General features: G+C 40.5%; 1 protein-coding gene across 4 annotated transcripts in view; it reads left to right on the forward strand.

The window, feature by feature from the left end:
* The window catches only part of DYNC1I1 (dynein cytoplasmic 1 intermediate chain 1), a 279,310-nt gene that overhangs the window by 204,328 nt on the left and 56,888 nt on the right, over positions 1-18,094 (forward strand). For all 4 annotated transcript variants that reach the window (XM_021689493.2, XM_021689495.2, XM_021689496.2 and 1 more), the window contains 4 exons: positions 1,125-1,271; positions 5,154-5,267; positions 7,738-7,871; positions 11,379-11,523. In XM_021689493.2, coding sequence (XP_021545168.1) covers positions 1,125-1,271; positions 5,154-5,267; positions 7,738-7,871; positions 11,379-11,523 — 540 coding nt within the window. The remainder of the gene's footprint in view (positions 1-1,124; positions 1,272-5,153; positions 5,268-7,737; positions 7,872-11,378; positions 11,524-18,094) is intronic.

Genomic DNA, 18,094 nt, shown 5'->3' on the forward strand with positions numbered 1-18,094 from the left:
TGCCAAGGCATGCACCTCCCCACATGTCTATGTCTATGCAGAGAGGCATCTTTTTGTATTTCATAGGAAGGCTTGGACTAGCATATATGGACTAGCAGCATATGCAGCTCTGTTCATCGGCATGCGTGCTTTTCTCTTTTATCAGGGCACAAGTTTGTTGAGGGCAATGACTACCTTTGTATTCCCATCATGCCTGGTACAATGCCTTTCTCACACGTAAGGTCATTCATTGAATTTAATTGAAAGGATGAAATGTATTTATTTTAAAAAAATTGCTTCCACATATAAACACAAACATGGAAGCACTGTGGGGATCAAAATGGACTTTTTCTCGCAAATTTGGAACGGCCAACTTATCTGATTTTAAGTGTATCATGGTTCTAAGTAATTTCCTATAAAATGTAGTGCCCAGTAGTCTTTTGTGGAATTTCAGAAACCAAATTTATGATGCTATGACAGGCCCTGGTAGAGCTGGACTGAAATCCACTTCTGACTGTTTGTTAAAATAGGCAAAGAATAACATTAAGAATTGTCTGAAGTGGGCAGGATCAAGGTCAGGAGAATGCCCATGGGAGATGAGGGAATTTGGGGAGGAACCAGTTGGAGCAGTCTGAGGTCAGTATACTTCCTAGAAGTCTACATTAAGGCGAGAATACAAAACCAAAAAAAAAAGCACCACGTCTTAAGGTCCTTGAAGTTTTGCCAACACTGTATATAGTATAACTCGATGTGGCCATGCCCTCAAAGTAAAGAATTGCTTTGTAAAGATTTTCGTGGAGAATTAATATTACTTCTGATGCAATTTTGTCAATAAAGTGGGAAATGTCCACACAAACCAAGCTTTACATACCACAAGACAATGACACACATAAGCTAGGTTTTATGCCTATTTGAAGACATGGCCAGGATGTCAAATTTCAAGTTTCAAGGGGTAAACATTGACCAACCCCTCAAGGGAAAAGTCTGTGTCGAGGTACAAAATATTCTACTGACTATGCATTTAAGAGTTGCTTTATGTTTTCCAGGATGTGTTGAGTTGATGTGATGAACTGTTTTCTCTTCAGGAAGAAACAAGCCTTCGCCAACCATTTCACAGCACACGTTTCTCCCCTTTCTCCTCCCAGTCCTCTGTGATGTCTGTGTGCTTCGCTCGTTTCCATCCCAACTTGGTGGTTGGTGGGACTTACTCGGGCCAGATTGTCCTGTGGGATAATCGCAGTCATCGAAGGACGCCAGTGCAGAGGACACCCTTGTCAGCTGCTGCCCACACCGTAAGTCAGTTTTTGTCACTTCTCTGTCAGCCACCCAAGCCCTGAAAGGGGATAACTGACAGAAGTACGCATGTGGTCAGTAACTCCAAGTTAGAAGTGTGTAATTTGTAGCAATTGTATCCTGACAGACGGAAATAAAGCCGAGCAAAAAGTAGGTGAAGGAAGCACTGGGTGTAGAGAAAATCTCTTAATGATCTACAAGTTTTAGCACAGAGGAGGGATCTCTCTGGATGCACCAAAGACCATTGGTGAGGTGGGGACAGATTAAAACTACAGAAGGACACAGGGAGAAACTTGGGAAGAGGTATCTGTGAAATTGTTGTAAAGAAACTCTTTGCATTGACATTGTAACATGGAAACTCGTATTTTCAAATGGGCCATGAAGAGTAAGCATTTCATGTCTAGGGATGGTATATGGGACTTTTGCCAACAGTCCTTTTCCATCTGTGATTTGAGGGAGTGCTATGACTTTAAATTCTGGAATGTATGGTTGTAAGTCTCAATGGTAAAGTCTACAGTGACAATATAATCCCTCGGGTTAAAAGTCAACATCTCAAAACCATTACCCACAATTTAGCAGAAGAGGTTCAGTATAGTGTTCATAAGACAACTACTCTGTCATTTCCTTTAAGAGAATGACAGGTGTGTTTAGCAGTTGTTAGGAGGAATGAGAAGACAGGCATGTCTCCATCAATCCTTGCTACCTTGACATGCAGCGTAACTGATGTTCTTTCTCTGAAATGCCCAAATTATGCCCAAGGATACAGCTCAACTCTTGTTTCAATTTCCTTAATGTGGTTGCCTCATTTGCTCCATCCACTGGCCTCAAAACCATTTTAACTTTAAGAAAGGACTGCTGGCTGCCTTCGCTAGGACCATGAAGAGGGAAATTCTTCCACCCTTGTAAGATTGATGATGGGAAATGACAAATACCAAGTCAGCCTTAATTCTGATTGACTTGGGCCTGAGACACATGCAGGTGAAATGAGTTCTTGGGAATCTTGGAAAATTGCTCTTGCCTACCCCATTTCTGCAAACTAATAACAGAAAATTGTGACCCAGGAGAAGACAGCTTGACACAGGTGTTTGTGCTCAAGTCGTGTGAAACCACTTCTTGGCTGGATGCGCATATCTGGTGTGTTTCTGAGCACATCTCATGAAATTTCAAAAATTATAAATCCAAATGTTAGAGCAATAAGTTTCAGGGGAAAATCCAAATCCAGGAGCTCTTCCAAAGAGTTAAGCTTTCTTTGTCACGTAACTTAGGATATGATCATTACAATTAAAATACTATTATTACCAAACAGTAACATATTTCTGTTCGAAAATAAAACATTTTTCCCCTCTTGCTGCGTTTTGTTGAGTCCATAGCTAAAAGGGCACAGTTAATTATGTGACTGCCTTTCAACTTCCACTAATGCCTGGCTGATTGGTACCAGGATCAAAAGTGGTTAAGGAAAAAGAGGCCCGCCACAGATTACTAATTTCCTTTCACACCCACCACACATATGCATTTGGGACAACAGGAAATCCTAATTAAAGCAAAACTCTTCTGCCATACAGTAAGTTTATTCCTTAAATAAATAAAAACAATCTGGCATGTATACTGGAAAAATGAGCTGTGGCATTGCTTTTTTCTTTCCATTAAGTAGAGTTGTGGATGCCTCTTTGTGTGTGTGTGTAGGCTTTCCCACGTGTCTGCTTCTGTTTTGGTTTCTTTACATCTCTCTCTTTTCTTTTAAGCCCAGTTTTATTACTCATGAAAGCACAGGCTAGTAGTACTGATTAAAGCTAGGGAGGGGCTACCATGCACTCGAGGCATTCAGCTCTATACATTCTTCTAGATGCTTTCCTTTCCCTCCAATTACCACCCTTAGGAGTCCCAATCCACTAGAATTTTGGTGCTTTGTGTTGATGCTTGGTGGTTAACAATGAAACCCCATTGGACCCTTGCTGAAAATCACTAGGTGGATTTCAGGTTCACAACAACATTTGGACCTTGCTTTCCTATGCCTCAGTGTTACTGTCTGCTGTTTTTAGGTGAAGATTTGTTTCATCCATTCTCCCACTTGACTTCCACATGGAGCTTTGAATGCTTGTGGCTGGGGCCTTGAGTTTCATTGCTCGCAGGTTCCACACACACCGGAGGCTTGGGAAAAATCATTGTGCACAGTCCCACAACCAGTCTGTCCTCCTGAAACTTAGAGACCTGATAAGGGTAGCACTGAGTTTCAGATCCCTGCTGTACTCACCACTGTCCACATCCACTAAGGCTGATTGAAAGTTTCTGTAGGAATGTGGCGTGAACAAGACTTAGGGATTCAGTTGGCCATCCAATTGCCAAAAAAGCCAATGTAATCTTAGCATATGTAAATACAATTGTACTTTTTATCACGCGAGAAGTGAAAATTCAACACTTTCTAGATTTCTGTATTCTGTTGCTCAGAATATAGGTCGACAGTTGTGTTTTGTTCTCAGAACTTCACTGTAAGAGGAGCTCAGACAAAATATAACATATTCAAAAGGGAGTGACCGGCATCGGGAGGGTATTGAAAGCCTGAAAGCTGGGTACTCAAGACCCTTTGAAGGAATTGGCGAGGATTAGTCTGAGTAAGACAAGACTGGGGGAGAGGGGTAACATAACAACACTCTATAAATATTGTTTGGACTTGATCTGTATGATCCCAGAGGGCACTGTACTAAATAAAAGCATCTCCTTGAGCTTTCTTGATCCCCAGTCGTAGAAGGAAGAAATCTCCAGGAATTGGTGCAAAAACTGACTACCCTTAAGAAAGGTGTTTCAGCAGAGTTTGGACCACCTCTTGGTGGAAACAGATGACTAGCTGCCCTAGATGATGATTACGGTTCCTTCTGACCAGGAGTTTATATGATAATAATAGTTTGGGAACCATCCTTTATATAATATCAACTTTCCAATATTAAAGATTGTTTCATTGTCATTGTGGCTGGGTATTATGGATAGTAACTCATCAAGAGTAAGACTTAGACTGTCCGCTATTTGCACAGAGAGGCACCAGCTAAGTTGTGGCTTGGCCCATGATGGCTAAGCTGCCTGAAATCTAACCCACATGACTGCTAGGTTCTGCTTATGCTAACCTTCCATTTAGTATTTAATGTGCAGCTGCAAATGATTTTAGCCTACCATTTAGGATTCTACAGAGTTATGACGGGAGGTTAGAGCATCTTGCTTATGATTCCCAGGATGTATAAATGACCTTTCTCAAGGCCCCGGCCAAATCGAAGCCTCCGTAGTAGTAGCCCAAATGATATTTTTAAAAAATAAATCTATCATTATCCTAGATTTTGCAGTGACACAAAAGAGCCTAATTTTATCTCATGAGGTGTCTCGTGCCAGTAAGCCCTGCTACCAATATCTCTCCCTCAAATTAAAGAGGCTGATGAATATTAACCACTTTTCTATAAAGAATGTTAACAAACGTTTGGCACTGTGATTATAATGCACTAACCTCCAGATTTAGTAACACATATTCGTTCCAAAAGTCAATAGTTGTACTCTTTTGAAAGCTGTCTTTTTTCATCACTCATGGTGAGCTTAGCAGCCAAACTATGTGCTGCTTCTGACCCATCAATCATCATTTGCTGCTGCTTCCTTCAGCTCCGGGGGGCTGCCCCTGACGGAGCAAGGTGAGGCTTGGGAAGTGTTTTCGCTCCTGGGAGTTGCTGCCAGAGCTTTTAGAAAGCAGTCAGGTTCAAATCAAAAGTGGCAAATGACCTGAGGCTTGTATTATTGGAGGATTCTGTCACTCTTTAATCCTCATTTTAAAGTAATGTGTTGGACACTCCGATGTAAGCATTTCCTCCTGGATCGTCGTCTGATCCCCCATGTTTACGTTTTCGCAGCATCCCGTGTACTGTGTAAATGTTGTGGGGACTCAGAACGCTCATAACCTCATCACTGTCTCTACTGATGGTAAGATGTGTTCCTGGAGCCTGGACATGCTCTCAACTCCACAGGTGGGTTTGTTTTCCCCTACACAGTAGAGCATCCTGGTTAAAAGAGATACTTGCCTAATGGAACATAGTTCCTATAAGCCAAACCCTCACATCCTATAGGAGCTAAAACCAATGGATGCACTTGAAAGAGTGGGGCCTGCTTTCAGCAGTCTCCTCCTGAAGCCAAAACCCATTTCCTTTACCGCAAATCATGTAATTATTGTAATACGTTAATCCTTAGGTCAGTTTCAAGTGAAAATGAAATAATCCATTTTAAAGCATAGTAATTATAGAAGTTGCCTGTGGTATGAATTGTACTTACCCTACAGCATTGTTAAACAAATGCAAACGAAGTTGGAGCTCCACAGAGCAATCTTTTATGGGCACTTGCCTTGGAGGAAAGGTGTCCCCACGCAACAGAAATCCAAGCCCTTGCTTGCATCCGTAGCCTAGACGACCGCCTGTGTGTATGAAGAATTTGTCCAACCATCTGTTTTGTCCTCTGGAATGTTTGTGAGGATGGCTCCTGCCATTCCTTGCTCAACAAATGAGAAGTTGAAAATGCAAAAATTCCAAAATTTCCCAACCACTACTGATTACAGTAATGGAAACCAAACAAAGAAGCACAGGGGAAGAGACCGCTGGGGGGAGGCATCTAAATGCAACTTGCAGAATATATGTGTGTATACAAGGTGCGTCCGTGCACGCATAAACACACGCAGAGATGCACTCTGTCCACATTTCTTTGTGGGGGAAGAAAAGTATTTCATTGTCCTCCAACTAAAAACGCAGAGAAGGGTTTAGTGTTAGAGACTTTGACAACACATGAGGTAACATCAAGAAAATTATAAAGATATCTAGGAGATAATTCTCAGTGTTAACATTCTATTCCCTTTCCTGGAATAACGACCCTAGAATGTCTGGCTCACAATTTTAGAAGACACTGGCGTTCCAAAACACGTAAGGAAATGTGAAGCCATAAAGAACCTCCCATAAGTCTCCAAAATACAGATGTAGAGAATATTAAGACTAAGTAAATTCTTTTTATAATTTGGGGTGGGGGGTTGATGGGGAAGATCTAATAAGCTTAACTTAAAGATGAACTACTTAAGTTCATCTATTTTGACTGATCTTTACCATTATACAAGTTGGGAGTTGTGTGTGGCTATTTTATAACTTTGTCTTAAAATTCTTAGCAGTATGTTGTTTGCTTTTAAAAGCATGGAGATTACAAACAGATATAAGAGCGAACCCTCTAATTAGGAATTTTTAATTGCCCATTTGGCTGATTAAATGTGTATTTGTTTAAGTTAAAACCAGTCGTACAGGGGATGCAAGACCGTTTTTATTAGTTTTAGCATGCCCACCGACTCCTGTCCCTGTACAGAGATGTCCAGGGATGGCAGGCAGACCGGGAGCATTCAGCAGTCGCCCTCTCCTTCTCTGTTCCAAGTGGGTGACTGAGAGACTGTACCTTTCCTGCTCCTAATTTGAGTGACGGAACAGCCCATTGGACAGTCCAGTTTTCTGTACTATCATAGTGTCCCCTCATGGATGCACTCCTTGTGTGTGTGACTCTCATGTACTGCGAGCATGTCACATGACCATATGATCTGAGCTACCCCGACTGTTAGCACACGCAGCCGATTTCTGGACTCCTCGGCTCAGGTGACCTGGCTTATTAATTTGCGCAAAAAGACTAAACTCCCTAACAACTATAGCAACATGATCCCCTAAAATGATTTCTTTAAAATTACTCCAGGTGCACAAAGTAGGCTGTTTAATGTAAATAGCCAGAAATATTTAGGGGTGTTAGTTATACTTAATTACTCTTTACCATCATTAAACTGAATTCGGCAGAACGTCTCTTAAAATATACTTTGATTCCCGATTTTGAAAATAATCTGAGATTAAAAAAAAAGACTTTCATTTGCTATTTTAAAGACTTACTTCAATAGAAGCCTACACACCCAACGGCTGCGCTTCATGAAATCATGTCCCCGTTGAAATCTGGTTTTTCTGACTTGAGTGACAACTTTCTGGTTTGAGTCCATGGAGGACACACACTCCTGCTTTGACACATGTGCTTAGTACATCTGATATTAATACACGTGTACTCTCACGAACAATTGATTCCGAACATGTTTGTAAATATGAGGGTATTGTGTGTTTTATTAAAGCCTGGGGCTGACAAGTGTAACCATTACAGTATTATCTTTAGTTTCTGCCCCATTAGTTTCAAAATTCTCACCTGTCATCTCTGCCTGACTTAAGAAGCAGCACACACTGATGAGATCCAGCCGGCCTGAAACCAGAGATACACAGAAGCATGAGTGTCAGGGGCAGTAACGCATGGTTTCTGGCACAGCCGGGGTCTTTTGTAACGCTGTGTGAAAAGCAAACAGACGATTGAGCCAAATGATTTTTCCGTGCTATCTTTGGCATGGCGAGGAGTTGACAGAGGGAACGTTACCACGCTGTGTTTTGGTAGGAGAGCATGGAGCTGGTGTACAATAAGTCCAAGCCTGTGGCTGTTACCGGAATGGCTTTCCCGACGGGAGACGTCAATAACTTCGTGGTTGGCAGTGAGGAGGGTACTGTCTACACGGCCTGTCGTCATGGAAGGTGATTTTGTGTTTTCTTACCGATGACGCGTTTCTCACTTCCGAAAGTCTGTTATTGCATTCTGGATTAGAACCACCTTGCGTTATGAGAAAGGCATAACTGAAGACATACAAAGCACACCTCAAGTTCCCATTATCTTAGAGCATCCATCTGCTCTGATCGTTAGCCCTTGTAAGCCTCACATGGTTCACACTGCCTTGAGGAGAAAAGCCCAAGCTGCTTAGCAGATCATATAAGACCCTTGACTACATGCTCCTTCCAAGCCTCGGCTTTCAGGCTCCAGCCACACACCCATGGGGGATAACAGTCCCCAAACACGGCTTACCCCCACACACCTCCATGAGTTCCCACCCTGTTTCTTCTCCTCTCTTCTTGGCCTGGTTCATTCCTCCTCGGCCTTCAAGAGCCAGCCCAGAGGTCCTTCCACATGGAAGCCTCTCCTGACTCCCTTGAGCAGAGAAAACCCTCTCCTCCTTTATGGTTTCATAGAATTGGCATTCCTTTTATTCATTCGTGTTTCCGAGGAATACTTACTGAGAATCTACCATGTGCCCAGCACCGTGACATCATGAGGATGCAGTAGGGAACAAAACAGACATGGAGTTCATATTCTGGTTGAGGGTGAAAGACAATAAACTACTGAACAAGGGAATATGTGGCTTGAGATGGTAAGTACTACAGAGAAAATTTAAGTCTAGTAAATGGGATTGGACTACAGGCTGAAAGATAGGTTTGCTATTTTATATATTCGTATATATGCTTCTACAATAGCATTAATTACATTTTATTTCAACTATTCATTCATCTGCCATTTTTCTCTTACTAAACTCTTTCCATTTCATCATTGATTTTCTGCCCAGGGCCTGACACATAGTAAGCGAGGAGCTAAAAATCTATATGGGGAATCGAGAAATAATAATAATAATAACCCAAATAATAATGACCCAAATAAAATAGAGAGATGCTTTGGGGCTCTTCCTCTCAATCAGAGAGGCTGGGATGGTATGAGATACAAGCCACCATGAAGTTTCCAAGTAATAAGAATTCTGCCTTGACTGAGAGATTGGTGAATGCCCCTGGAAAACCATCAGGATAAAGTAGAATCCAGTAATTAGAATTATTGTAAAATTGCATGTAAGACTTAATGAGCAGCTTCACCATCTTTTGAAAGGTTCACTGTTCACTTTGGTACTTAAATTTCTTTCACCTTAGGAGTTCTAATTCAATAGATTTTTCATCTCTTGTACTCATCCCAGGCTGTTTACATTTAATGAGAAATCAGAAATTGTTTCAAGTTTATTTTATACTCCCGTGTTTTTGTGATTTGTAGAAGTAATAAGCATCCATAGCCCAACTATGGGATTCTTCCACTCACATAATATGAGCTGTGATGTTCCTACTGTTCTACACATAAAAACAAGCAGTATTTCCCCCTGCTTGCATGATTTAAAGATGAGTAGGAAGAGATGCCTCATAGTTCTATGCCATAAAACTGGCTAAAACCATGCATTAAAGTTTTATGAAAGCATAAAAAGACCTGATAAAGTTGTTCATTCATACAAACATTTGCTGCACACCTACTTGGAGCAAATGCACTGCTAGATGCTGCCAGGCATGCAGACATTGTATAAACCTGGTTTCCGCCTTCAAGAAAGTGATAATGATGGGCAAGGTAAATGTACGTATATCTGCAACATGGGTAGAAGGTCATAAGTGGCATGAGAGAGGTGCAGAGAATGCAGGGGACCAAATACAGGGTCACAGCGTTATCTACACATTTATTAGAACCAACAAGGCATCTAGGTTCCATCGACCTAATCCGGGACCTTAATTATCTGTGAAAGCTACAGAACATGTTCATTGATAACTTTCAGATTTTTTTCTTTTTTAGTTTCTCTAATGTGAATAATGTTTTACATGGTGAACATTTTTGTTCTGTGGCTCTTGTCCTTTTTAAGCACAATCAGAATTTGCGGTGTGGTTCAAAAGAAGGGTACCTAAGGTGAAAACCACAAATCTTTTTACAACGCGCTTGATTTTGCTTCTTACATTGGCCCATCCATCTGAAATATAAAATACAGATCTTAATAAAGTTGTAAAATAGCAGGAATTTGGCTTCATAGTAATTTCAAATGGGTCTTACAGGCATAAGGGGGGGAGGGAGAGGGGGATTTTCTGTTTTTCACCTAACATACAGAAGGTGAGAATCCACTTCCATAAATTAAATAAGGTCCTCATTTTGCACCCTATAAACCCCTTCAGGTTGCTGTTAAGAGCAAGTGGAGTCTCACCAGGGGCCACTTCATAGATCAGTTCCTCGTGTTCTTTAGAAGAGTTCAAATGATCACGTGCAGAACTGCTTTTTGCAGTTTCACTGGGCATAATTTTTTGAGTGCCTGTTACACGGAGCACACGCTGCAGCATTTTCTCATGATTTCAAATTTTGCTCAGCACATTGACATTTATTGGTGCTCCAGAAGCCCAGATGTTTTAATAACTTATTCACTTTACTCTCAGTGACATAATATTTAGATTCCACAGTCCCAAAGTATTTGTCTCATTCATAGCCTCATAAACGTAGATTTTTAAAATACAACATTTGGGGTGTATTTTTTAACTGGGTATGGTTGTGTGCAGACTATTGTGTAACAGGGGCCTGGAAATAATCCCAGCCTACTTATATGAGCGGCATATGTCCTTGGAGAACTTTCACAATGTGTATCACTATTTCTCAGATGTGCTTCTTTTGGGGGAGGAAAAAAGGCCTAAGTTTGTCTCTTTTCCCTTGTGGTTTCTTTCAACAAATATTTGTTGAGCACTTACTATAGGCCAACCACTTGGTGTTGAGAAAACAAGGCACCAGCCCTTATGGAAGTTACATTCGGTAGACTTGAAAACTTCTCTTCTTTCACTGAAAACATTATTTTCTAAATATCACATTTAAGTTATGCGTATCATGCTGTGGTGGCAAGGGTTTTCACAAGTCGCAAGGGTATTATCTTTTGAGATATGTCGACTTCATTTACAAAATTTCCTTGGAAAGGTAAATGTAGGTATACAAGGATGTGTGGAGTTCTGTAGCCAGTGGGCTTCCCAGAAGGAGTTAAAATGGAAGGTGTGCTGCAAGTCATCATAAGGAGAGAATAGCCTTATTGAGTAAAATATGAAAGCTTCTGAGATTGAAGTATGTATGTTTTCCATTGATGTGCTGCATCAACAATGATAGGATTTGAGGAACTCTTGAAAAAGGATTAAATGACAAAATCTGATATTAAATTGTGAAGGTTAAAAAGATTATATTGCTCCATATTATTTTTTAATCATCAAAAGTAATCTAGCATTTTCTCTCTCTTAAGATAACTGTGAAAGGGGTTTCATTTTTGGTGGTTTATGGTTGTTCTTCTAAATTATGGAGACGTAATCATGCAGAGACAAGTTTTTTTTTTAAAAGCAATCTCTGCTTTGCAAAGGTCACTGAAATTCTGCTCCTGTGTGGTCTTCATGCAGCAAAGCCGGTATCGGGGAGGTCTTCGAAGGTCACCAGGGCCCAGTGACTGGAATTAACTGCCACATGGCCGTGGGCCCAATCGACTTTTCACACCTGTTTGTCACGTCGTCATTTGACTGGACCGTCAAACTGTGGACCACAAAGGTACGAAGGTCTTGATTTAAGTTCTCTGGTAATAAATACATAGGCAAAGAGGACAATTTTACTGTTCACAGCCTGTTGATGAGCCTAGTCGGCCTCATTCTCAGTCCATTGTATTTATTTTAAAATAGATAAGTGATACTGAAAACATTCTAAATTTTAAAAATTCCAGCAATTCAAATACTAATAAAATGGAAGTCCTTCTTTACTAACACTGACCCCGCCCACCACCTCCCCGCCCTCTCCCCACTTTAGTGTTGACTCTGCAGAGCCCTGTAGCACTGACTTACATACACGTGTACTTATGGAAACATGACTTGGGGCTTGGTGGTTTGGGTTTTGGGGGTGTTTTTGGAGCCTTTGGTGGTTTTTAAGCTGGCAAATGGCACTACATTAATTGTGTTTTCAAAGGCAATTCTGACCATGCTTGAGAGCCAAAAAAAGGAAAGGCCACTGGAAGAAAGGTGCAATAGTCCAGGGAATAAATGGCAGTGGTGTAAGCCAGTAGTTTGGGATGGAGAGAGATAGATGGATTCAAGAACCGTTTATGAGGTAAAAGAAACATAAATTGGTGGTATGATTTGATACAAGGATGGTGAGACTGGGAGTCGTCAGGAAAAAAGGCAAGTTATGGCTGAAGCCACTGGAGACGGAGCTAATAAGTCCCTGCATTCAGCGCCTGGAGCTCACCAGAGGGACGGCAAGTCGGCAAAGAGCACTGTGCAGGTTAAATTTAAGGGGCCAGGACGCACAATGCATGATCTCCATCAGACAGTTTGAGATGTGAGACAGAAGTGGAGGGAGACTTCTGGGCTGCAGGTAAATACCCAGTACCAGTCAGAATAGCAATCACTGGGGCGTCTGGGTGGCTCAGTTGTTAAGTGTCTGCCTTCGGCTCAGGTCATGATCCCAGGATCCTGGGATCGAGTCCCGCACCGGGCTCCGTGCTTGGCGGGAAGCCTGCTTCTCCCTCTCCTCTGCCCTTCCCCCCCCATTCATGCACACACTCTCTCTCCGTCTGTCTCAAATAAATAAATCTAAAAAAAAAAAAAAGGAATAGCAATCATTATTACAGTTTAAGCAGTGGATTTTAAAAGAAACGTTAAGAGTAGATCCAGAAAAAGAGGAATATTTAGGAAATAAACAGGAGAAATGAAACTAGAAAAGGAGATTAGAGGAGTACTAACCCAAGAAATGGGGAGGTGGGGATTATAATTTTTGAGAGAGGGACTGTGGGAAGAGGACAGAATTGGTCTCAACTACATGAAAACAACCTTACATATAAGAGAAATCCAAATTAAAACCAAGGTGAGAAACTTCTTTTCAACTGTCATACAAAAATCCAAAAGCAACATAGTCTGTGATGAGACCAAAAGAACCAGCCATTCTCAGACATTGCTTTTGCCAGTGCAAAATGGTACAACACTGGAGAGAGGAATTTGGCAGTATATAAAAATGATCCATCATGCATATTTGCTCATTGTCAGAGCAATTCCTGCTTCTAGGAATCTATGCCAAAGGTATCTTGCAAAAATAAGAAAAAAGACATCTGCAGAGGGGGATTCATTGAAAGGCTACCTTGAATAGCAAAAGACTGGAAAGGACCCAAGAGCCCATCATTAGGGCTGTGGACAAATCAAAAGGAACTTAAGTCCACATGAGAGAGTACGATTCAAGTGTAGAAAGAAATGCAGGAGATTTCTTCATACTATTATGGAGTGATGTCTAGGATATATTTTTAAATGAGAAAAGCAAGGTGGAGAAAAGTGTAAGTAGTATGTTGTCATTGTTTAATATTTATTTATATATTTTTAAAAGTTGGAAAGATAGACACACATACACAAAATTATTCCTTACAGGGAGGCAGGAGGCTGAAAGAAACAAAGAGAATAGCCATACTTTTTAAAAGACACTTCATACCTTTGGTTTGGGAACCATATAAATATTTTACATAATTATAAAACAAAATTTTAAAAGTGTTACCTAAGAAATGTGAAGTGGGGTGCCTGGGTGGCTCAGTCAGTTGAGCATCCAACTCTTGGTTTCAGCACAGGTCATGACCTCAGGGTTGTGGGATGGAGCCCCGCGTCCGGCTCCACACTCAGCAGGGTGTTTGCTTGAGATTCTCTCCCTCTCCCTCTCCCTCTCCCTCTCCCTCTGCCCCTGCCCTTGCCCCCACCTCTAAAGTAAATAAATATATAAATCTTAAAAATGTGAAGTAACATGAAACAAATCAACCTTAGTGTAGTTCAAATTGGAGGCAAAACATTACGGTATGGAATGATTCTGATCCTATGTTTTATCTATACATTCCAAAAGGGATATATTTTAAGGATAAAAAGAACTACAAAAAAATTTTAAACTACTTTTAGTACACGTTGCTGGTGGTTGTTTTGTCACTGTTACTCTGATACCATTGTGTTTGTATCATGAGATAAATGACTGCGTTCGTGTCATTGAGGAGTGCTACCAGCTGGGTTGAAAGGAGATACAAGTGCTTGAATTGAGTAAAACCTCAGCAGTAATCCTGAATTTAAGTTGGATGTATTAGTAAGAATTTGTGGTGTGTATTACCTTTAAACCTAAAAAATACATATTCAACAAAAAGGTCTAGAAACAATGACCAATCCAGTAAAAGTGACACTCCTGGTGTCCAGTTTGTGCTCTCTAAATATCACTTTCACTAAAAGAAACCAGAGATCTGGAAGAAATTACTGATTCTAGAGTCTAGATTCCTGATTCCTGGAGCAGGAAGTGGGTAAAATGAGCCTGGAATATTTCATCATAAAAGAAAGCAAGGAAGCTACCAAACACTACGTATTTCTTGTCAAAGGTCTCAGAAGCCAAATTGAATAAGCTTCTGCAGGCCAAAGAATATCAACGAGGGTAATAGATTCATGAGTTCATAATAATACTGAAAAAAGGAAAAAAAAAAAACTCATTAGTCATCTTTGGGGGACATGAAGAAAGCCAACTCAATATTTTGGAAACTAATAAGTAAAAGGAAGAATCAGTCAATTATTCTGAAAGAATCAAACATTTATTCTGTCTTTTCTATAATTTGTACTTCAGAGCTACTAAATAATTGATGAGGAGATGTTTTTCTTTATAGAAATATTCCAGCTAATATAGGAAGACAGGATTTGAATATTAGTGATTATTGCTGATAACATTGTAAAAATAGAAACAATCATAGTTATGGAAGTATACAATGCCACTTTTAAAAAAATTTTTTATTGTTATGTTAATCACCATACATTACATCATTAGTTTTTGATGTAGTGTTCCATGATTCATTGTTTGTGCACAACACCTAGTGCTCCATGCAGAAGGTGCCCTCTTTAATACCCATCACCAGGCTAACCCATCCCCCCACCCCTCTCCCCTCTAGAACCCTCAGTTTGTTTTTCAGAGTCCATCGTCTCTCATGGTTTGTCTCCCCCTCCGATTCCCCCCCTTCATTCTTCCCCTCCTGCTATCTTCTTCTTTTGTTTTTTCTTACCATATATTGCATTATTTGTTTCACAGGTATAGATCTGTGATTCAACAGTCTTGCACAATTCACAGCACTCACCATAGCACATACCCTCCCCAATGTCTATCACCTAGCCCCCTCATCCCTCCCAACCCACCCCCCCACTCCAGCAACCCTCAGTTTGTTTCCTGAGATTAAGAATTCCTCATTATCAGTGAAGTCATATGATACATGTCTTTCTCTGATTGACTTATTTCGCTCAGGATAATACCCTTCAGTTCCATCCACGTCATTGCAAATGGCAAGATCTCATTCCTTTTGATGGCTGCAAAATATTCCATTGTATATATATACCACACCTTCTTTATCCATTCATCTGTCGATGGACATCATGGCTCTTCCCACAGTTTGGCTATTGTGGACATTGCTGCTCTAAACATCGGGGTGCACGTACCCCTTTGGATCCCTACATTTGTATCTTTGGGGTAAATACCCAGTAGTGCAATTGCTGGGTCATAGGGTAGCTCTATTTTCAACTTTTTGAGGAACCTCCATACTGTTTTCCAGAGTGGTTGCACCAGCTTGCATTCCCACCAACAATGTAAGAGGGTTCCCCTTTCTCCACATCCCCGCCAACATCTGTCATTTCCTGACTTGTTAATTTTAGCTATTCTGACTGGTGTGAGGTGGTATCTCATTGAGGTTTTGATTTGGATTTCCCTGATGCCGAGCGATATTGAGCACTTTTTCATGTGTCTGTTGGCCATTTGGATGTCTTCTTTGGAAAAATGTCTGTTGATGTCTTCTGCCCATTTCTTGATTGGATTATTTGTTCTTTGGGTGTTGAGTTTGATAAGTTCTTTATAGATTTTGGATACTAGCCCTTTATCTGATACATCATTTGCAAATATCTTCTCCCATTCTGTCAGTTGTCTTTTGGTTTTGTTGACTGTTTCCTTTGCTGTGCAAAAGCTTTTTATCTTGATGAAGTCCCAATAGTTCATTTTTGCCCTTGCTTCCCTGCCTTTGGCGATGTTTCTAGGAAGAAGTTCCTGCAGCTGAGGTCGAAGAGGTTGCTGCCTGTGTTCTCCTTTAGGATATTGATGGACTCAAAATGATGGACTCCTGTCTCACATTGAGGTCTTTCAACGATTTGGAGTCTATTTTTGTGTGTGGTGTAAGGAAATGGTCCAGTTTCATTCTTCTGCATGTGGCTATCTAATTTTCCCAACACCATTTGTTGAAGAGACTGTCTTTTTTCCATTGGACATTCTTTCCTGCTTTGTCAAAGATGAGTTGACCATAGAGTTGAGGGTCCATTTCTGGGCTCTCTATTCTGTTCCATTGATCTATGTGTCTGTTTTTGTGCCAGTACCATACTGTCTTGATGATGACAGCTTTGTAATAGAGCTGGAAGTCTGGAATTGTGATGCCGCCGGCTTTGCTTTTCTTTGTCAACATTCCTCTGGCTATTCGGGGTCTTTTCTGGTTCCATACAAATTTTAGGATTATTTGCTCCATTTCTTTGAAAAAAGTGGATGGTATTTTGATGGGGATTGCATTGAATGTGTAGATTGGTCTAGGTAGCATTGACATCTTCACAATATTTGTTCTTCCAATCCATGAGCATGGAAATTTTTCCATTTCTTTGTGTCTTCCTCAATTTCTTTCATGAGTATTTTATAGTTTTCTGAATACAGATTCTTTGCCTCTTTGGTTAGATTTATTCCTAGGTATCTTATGGTTTTGGGTGCAATTGTAAATGGGATCGACTCCTTAATTTCTCTTTCTTCTGTCTTGGTGGTGGTGTATAGGAATGCCACTGATTGCTGTGCATTGATTTTATATCCTGCCACTTTACTGAATTCCTGTATGAGTTCTAACAGTTTTGGGGTGGAGTCTTTTGGGTTTTCCACATAGAGTATCATATCATCTGCAAAGAGTGAGAGTTTGAGTTCTTCTTTACCAATTTGGATGCCTTTTATTTCTTTTTGTTGTCTGATTGCTGTGGCTAGGACTCCTAATACTATGTTGAATAGCAGTGGTGATAGTGGACATCCCTGCCACATTCCTGACCTTAGGGGGAAAGCTCTCAGTTTTTCCCCATTGAGAATGATATCCGCTATAGGTTTTGCATAGATAGCTTTTATGATATTGAGGTATGTACCCTCTATCCCTATACTCTGAAGAGTTTTGATCAAGAAAGGATGCTGTACTTTGTCAAATGCTTTTTCTGCATCTATTGAGAGGATCATATGGTTCTTGTTCTTTCGTTTGTTAATGTATTGTATCACATTGATTGATTGGCGGATGTTGAACCAACCTTGCAGCCCAGGGATAAATCCCACTTGGTCGTGGTGAATAATCCTTTTAATGTACTGGTGGATCCTATTGGCTAGTATTTTGGTGAGAATTTTTGCATCCATGTTCATCAAGGATATTGGTCTATAATTCTCCTTTTTGATGGGGTCTTTGTCTGGTTTGGGGATCAAGGTAATGGTGGCCTCATAAAATGAGTTTGGAAGTTTTCCTTCCATTTCTATTTATTGGAACAGTTTCAGAAGAATAGGTATTAATTCTTCTTTAAATGTTTGGTAGAATTCCCCTGGGAAGCCATCTTGCCCTGGGCTTTTGTTTGTGGGGAGATTTTTGATGACTGCTTCAATTTCCTGTGGTTATAGGTCTGTTCAGGTTTTCTGTTTCTTCCTGGTTCAGTTTTGGTAGTTGATACATCTCTAGGAATGCATCCATTTCTTCCAGGTTATCTAATTTGCTGGCATAGAGTTGCTCATAATATGTTCTTATAATTGTTTGTATTTCTTTGGTGTTGGTTGTGATCTCTCCTCTTTCATTCATGATTTTCTTGATTTGGGTCATTTCTGTTTTCTTTTTGATGTCTGGCCAGGGGTTTATCAATCTTGTTAATTCTTTCAAAGAACCAGCTCCTAGTTTTGTTGATCTGTTCTACTGTTCTTTTGGTTTCCATTTCATTGATTTCTGCTCTGATCTTTATTTTCTCTTCTCCTGCTGGGTTTAGGCTTTATTTGCTGTTCTTTCTCCAGCTCCTTTAGGTGTAGGGTTAGGTTGTGTACTTGAGAC

This window comes from Neomonachus schauinslandi, chromosome 12 (genome assembly GCF_002201575.2).
Source record: "Neomonachus schauinslandi chromosome 12, ASM220157v2, whole genome shotgun sequence".
NCBI classification, from domain to species: Eukaryota; Metazoa; Chordata; class Mammalia; order Carnivora; family Phocidae; genus Neomonachus; species Neomonachus schauinslandi.